Source organism: Penaeus vannamei, chromosome 22 (assembly GCF_042767895.1).
Source record: "Penaeus vannamei isolate JL-2024 chromosome 22, ASM4276789v1, whole genome shotgun sequence".
NCBI lineage: Eukaryota > Metazoa > Arthropoda > Malacostraca > Decapoda > Penaeidae > Penaeus > Penaeus vannamei.
The window spans coordinates 7,585,752-7,590,751 of record NC_091570.1 but is presented as its reverse complement, the minus strand read 5'-3'; the positions used below and the strand labels follow the sequence as shown (position 1 = coordinate 7,590,751).

The 5,000-nt window shown below is 39.1% G+C and overlaps 1 protein-coding gene across 5 annotated transcripts in view; it reads left to right on the top strand.

The window, feature by feature from the left end:
• Positions 1 to 5,000, top strand: part of Eip63E (cyclin dependent kinase Eip63E) — a gene marked incomplete in the record, with an annotated part of 247,752 nt that overhangs the window by 161,169 nt on the left and 81,583 nt on the right. For all 5 annotated transcript variants that reach the window (XM_070136484.1, XM_070136482.1, XM_070136485.1 and 2 more), the window contains 1 exon segment: positions 3,560 to 3,646. In XM_070136484.1, the coding sequence (XP_069992585.1) occupies positions 3,560 to 3,646 (87 nt within the window).

The window sequence follows — 5,000 nt, the reverse complement described above, 5'->3', positions numbered from 1 at the left end:
TCTGACGATCGTTTCGTATATTTTCGTATTTGGGTAATGGGTGACTTTATATATATATATATATATATATATATATATATATATATATATATATATATATATATATATATATATATATGTGTGTGTGTGTGTGTGTGTGTGTGTGTGTATGTGTGTGTGTGTACTAATACACACACACACACACACACACACACACACACACACACATATATATATATATATATATATATATATATATATATATATATGTATATATATATATATATAATTCAGAAACGGAAGCAATCATATACACAGACAAAGCTTTCTTGCACACTGCACATCTCCTATATGTGGCGTGTCCGATCCAACCTATCTCCAAATTTAGCCAGACTTCAGCCATGCAGCCCAATGGTCATCCTTTAATTTCCATGGATCAGCTGGAACGGAAGATATCATTCGACGGCGTGAGACAAAGCCATTGGATCTGGCCAACGCTACAAACAGCCTTCGTGTAATATTCGTTCGACTTCTACCTATTCGTCTTATCTAAACTTTGCCCTCCCCCTCCCCCCTCTCTTCCCTCCCCGTCCGTCTGTGCTAGCAACATATGTTATCAGACTAATGTACTGCAAGGATCTATTTAAAGCGATACCTGAAATCGGTGATCGTATTTCATCCTCGCATCGAACAGACTGCTGTTTGAGGGCCTTCGACGCCGATGTTAATCCTCAGGGAGCTGTTTAAACGGTTTTATCTCCAGCTTTACGAGGAGGAGTAAATATTCTTTATACTGTCATGGGAGTGCTGTTCGGCGATGCTTTGTGGCATTTCTTTTTTTCTTTCTCTTCAGAAGGAAACATCTTTATTTTGGTAGCTATGAACTTGGTGACCTTCATCTCTTTCTTTTTTCCCTCAGTTTCTGTCTCTCTCTCCCTCTCTTTCTCTTTCTCTCTCTCTCTCTCTCTCTCTCTCTCTCTCTCTCTCTCTCTCTCTCTCTCTCTCCCTCTCTCTCTCTCTCTCTCGCTCTCATTCAACCTCTATGTCAATCTATCTCAACCCCCCTCCCCCTCTCTAAGTCGCTGCTCTCTCTTCCTCAATCTTTCTATCTCTCTCCCGCCCTTCCTTTTCCTTCCCTCCCTCTCACTCTTCCTTCTTCCTCTTCTCTCTCTCAGGTACTGCTCTCTATTTTTATCTTTCTCACTATTCTCTTCTTCAATACCTCTCCCCTTTCCTCCATTCTCCAACTCCCCCCTTCTCTCTCTCTCTCTCTCTCTCTCTCTCTCTCTCTCTCTCTATCTATCTATCTATCTCACTCTCTCTCTGTTTGAGTTTCTGTATTAATGACGCAGAACCTCAAGAAGTGTCAGACAGCGGGGCCATTAGTGTTACCAACTACAAATCACCACGAGCACCCAGCGACGCCAAGTGTTGCCACAAATCAGTATCGGGACACCCTACTAGAGTCGTTTGCGGTGTCGCCACTTGTAGATCAGCCGCACTGTCACGCCGAGAGGGGATATGAGGCTATAATGTGAGGCGTGACTTCGAGGGCCGCTTTTGTTCTCAGATTTTGTTTTTTATTATTATTACCATTGTTTTCGGTATGGCATTTTTCAGAGATATGATAGTTATTGGTATTGTTTATATATATATATATATATATATATATATATATATATATATATATATATATATATATATATATATATATATATATATATATATATATTTTTTTTTTCTTTCTTTCTTTCTTTCTTTCTTTTCTTTTCTTTCTTTCTTTTCTTTTCTTTTCTTTCTTTCTTTTTTATAATTATTCTTAAAGAAAAGAATATTTTTCTTAGGTGTAGTCAAGCGCGTTCCCTGTTGCCCCATTGGTTGCGTATTCTTCTATCGCTCAGGCGGAAAAGACTTTCATGCCCCGAACCCCATTCTTCTTATCTCTCCTCTTTCGCAACTCAATAGATTTTACGACGGCCCTAAAGCAACGCCCTGGACTGTTGGTGTTCATTTTTTCGTTCTCTCCCTTGATGAAGTGGATGATTTAATGGGGGGAAAAAGGGTAATTGTGTCGAATCTTTACCGTCCCAGGCTCATCTAGCATTCGACAGTCGACCATTAGTTGTAATGCTATCACGAGGCCTGGCGGGGGGTGGGGGGGCGGATGCGCGTCTTCGGGTAATTTATACCGTTGTCGATGTCATCAACCTTATTGGCTTTCCGGCGCCCGCACAGCCTCCCTTTGAAGTCCTTCGTCGTGAGGATCTGTCGCGCGGGTCTTCCCCTTAATGACGGAGGGAGATTCGCGGTGGCTCTCGTCTCCTTGGCTGCTCTGGGGAAGAAGGACCTCGCGCGTCGTCAGCTGTAAAACCCCTCCCTTGGAATTCGAGCTGATTTAAAAGGAATTTAAGGGGAGTGGAATGCCGTATTTGGATAGGAATCGATAGGACTTTTTTTTTCTTTGTTGTTCTTCTTCTTTCTTTTCTTTTGAGTTTCATTAATTCGTTTTGGAGAAATGACTTTCTCGTTCTTGGCGAGCGGGAAAAAAGCGCCTACTTTTGTTACTGATATAAAAAAAAATGGCAGTTAAAGAGTCTCACATATACAGTTACAATATCTATACATATAACAATGCGCTGTACATGCAGTGTCAGCCTAACTGGATCTGATTGATTTAATTCACTTGGCAAGTTCGGGCAATAGCAACTGACAGAAATTCGGGAAAAGAGTTACAGTATAGTTGTATTTTTTTCTTTTATTGTTGGTATCATTTAAAAGTTAGGTAATTATTGGACAAACTTGGGGGAAGTTACAAGTGTTTCCCCCGATGACTTAATGGAGGCTTTGAGTAGGCTTACAGAGAGTTGCTGGTATAGGCCTAGCCTGGTACAGCCTGGATCCCGGATGTCAGATTGAGGCATTCCAGAAGTAAGCCGCAGATATACCGCCTCAGTGTGCTCCCTGATTGGGTTCTGTCTGCGTGTGCCCTGATATCGGTTTTTGGAAAGGAAGATTTTGCAAGCCAATGGTTTCTGATATTTAACGGAGAGGATGACTAATTAGCCTACAGGATGGTTTTGTAATTCGAAAGATTCTAGTATTTCTTATTTCAAGCTAATAGTTTTAAAGTTTTATATTTATGGAAAGGTGAATAAGTAAATAATCTGATTAGAAGGCTATAGTAAAAGGCATGAAAATAATTGTAAATACAGTCAATTTGTTTTTTACAGATAAAAATAGATAGATAAATAAATAAATAAATAAAAAGATAAAAGAACAAAATACGGATACCTCGTCGTCTATCATGTCCTTTCTGTAAATGGCATTTAGTTTTCTCCGGCACGTTTGTGTGCAAGGGAGAGATAAAGAGGTGAAGCGAGTTTGAATATAGAGAGATTTATTGAGAAAAAAGACAGAAGGATGCAGACAGACAGACAGACACAAATAGACAAAAATCACTCATGGGAATAATTTAAAAATCAAGAAAGCACCAGTTTTTTTCCCATTTGTGGTTGTTGTTTTGTATTTTTTGTTTTGCTTTTTCACTATCTAATGTATTCCATTTCTTCCTCCCCAACAGAGGTGGTGATGAGGGAGAAGAAAGGCGGAGCGCTCAGCAAGGTACAGAAGCTCAAGAGACGCATATCGCACAGCTTCGGCAAGTTAGGTAAGTGCTGAGTTCACAATTCTGACTCTTATGGCGGGGAAGCGGAAATGTGAAGATGGCGTGCTTCCCTTGTCAATTCATCCGAGATATTTTATTTCTTCTTTTACATCAGATTTTGGTGGGTTTATTAATTTATATTCAATTATTTTTGTAATTTGTTTTTTTGCTACTGTTTCTAATTTCTCTTAATTACGAACATTGAACCGTATTATAAGAATCAGTAACATACAGAATATCGAAAACAACATTCATTCAGACGGGGATTTTAATAAAAATGTTGCCATCAATTATTCCATCTAATTCGTATAATTGCTTTAATCACATATAGAGTCAACGCAAAAAAACAAAATACGAACGCACACGCGCAGCCAAACCCGGCGATTTTTAGATTGTTTCCCCGGCCGCTATAATGAACACTAATGAACGTAACTCATCAGTAGTTACGTGGCGTACGGGGTGGGGAGAGGGGAGGGGGAAAGGGGGAAAGGGGGACGGCCGGAGGAACAAACGGATATTGTCGTTTTAAAGTGTATTCGTCCCGCCGTCACACTTCGCTGATTTGCATACTCTGTCCCTTTGTTATGGAGAGTTTATTTGTTTAAATTATTATTGGATCGGGTTTTTATAACTTGTTTGATATCATTTACATGGCGCGGGGATTGTACTCTATCATATACGGTGTGAATGTTTGTTTGATTTCCTTGTTTGTTTTTCAGTTATCCGGCCGCAGAGTGTAATTGTTTTTTGTGCTATTGTTCCTTTGATTCTGGAATGTGATTCTAAATTGTCTTAATCTTCTAAAGAATGTAGAAAGAAAAAAGTATTGGACCTACTCTCTCTCTCTCTCTCTCTGTCTGTCTGTCTGCCTCTCTCTCTGTCTCTCTCTCTCTCTCTCTCTCTCTCTCTCTCTCTCTCTCTCTCTCTCTCTCTCTCTCTCTCTCTCTAGTGGGGGCTAAGTGTGTTTTGTCTATTTTTATACACATCTATTAACTGCTATATATATATGCGTCTACATTTCTATTTTATATCTATCCATGTATCTCTCCATCAATATTTATACTTGTATTTATCTCTATTTCTGTCCCTATCTCCATCTCCATCTATTTCTATCCCTATCTCTATCTATCTCTATTCCTATTCCTATCTATAACTGTATATCCATCTATCTATTAATATATCGTCTATCTATCAATCTGTCTGCCGATCAGCCTATCCATTTACCTATCTATCCGTATATATATCTAACTGTGATAATATCCATATCCATATCTGCCTAATAAATTGATATATCCATCCATCCATCTGTATATCTATTTATCTGTCTACCTATCTCTTTGTCCATCAATCTATAAGT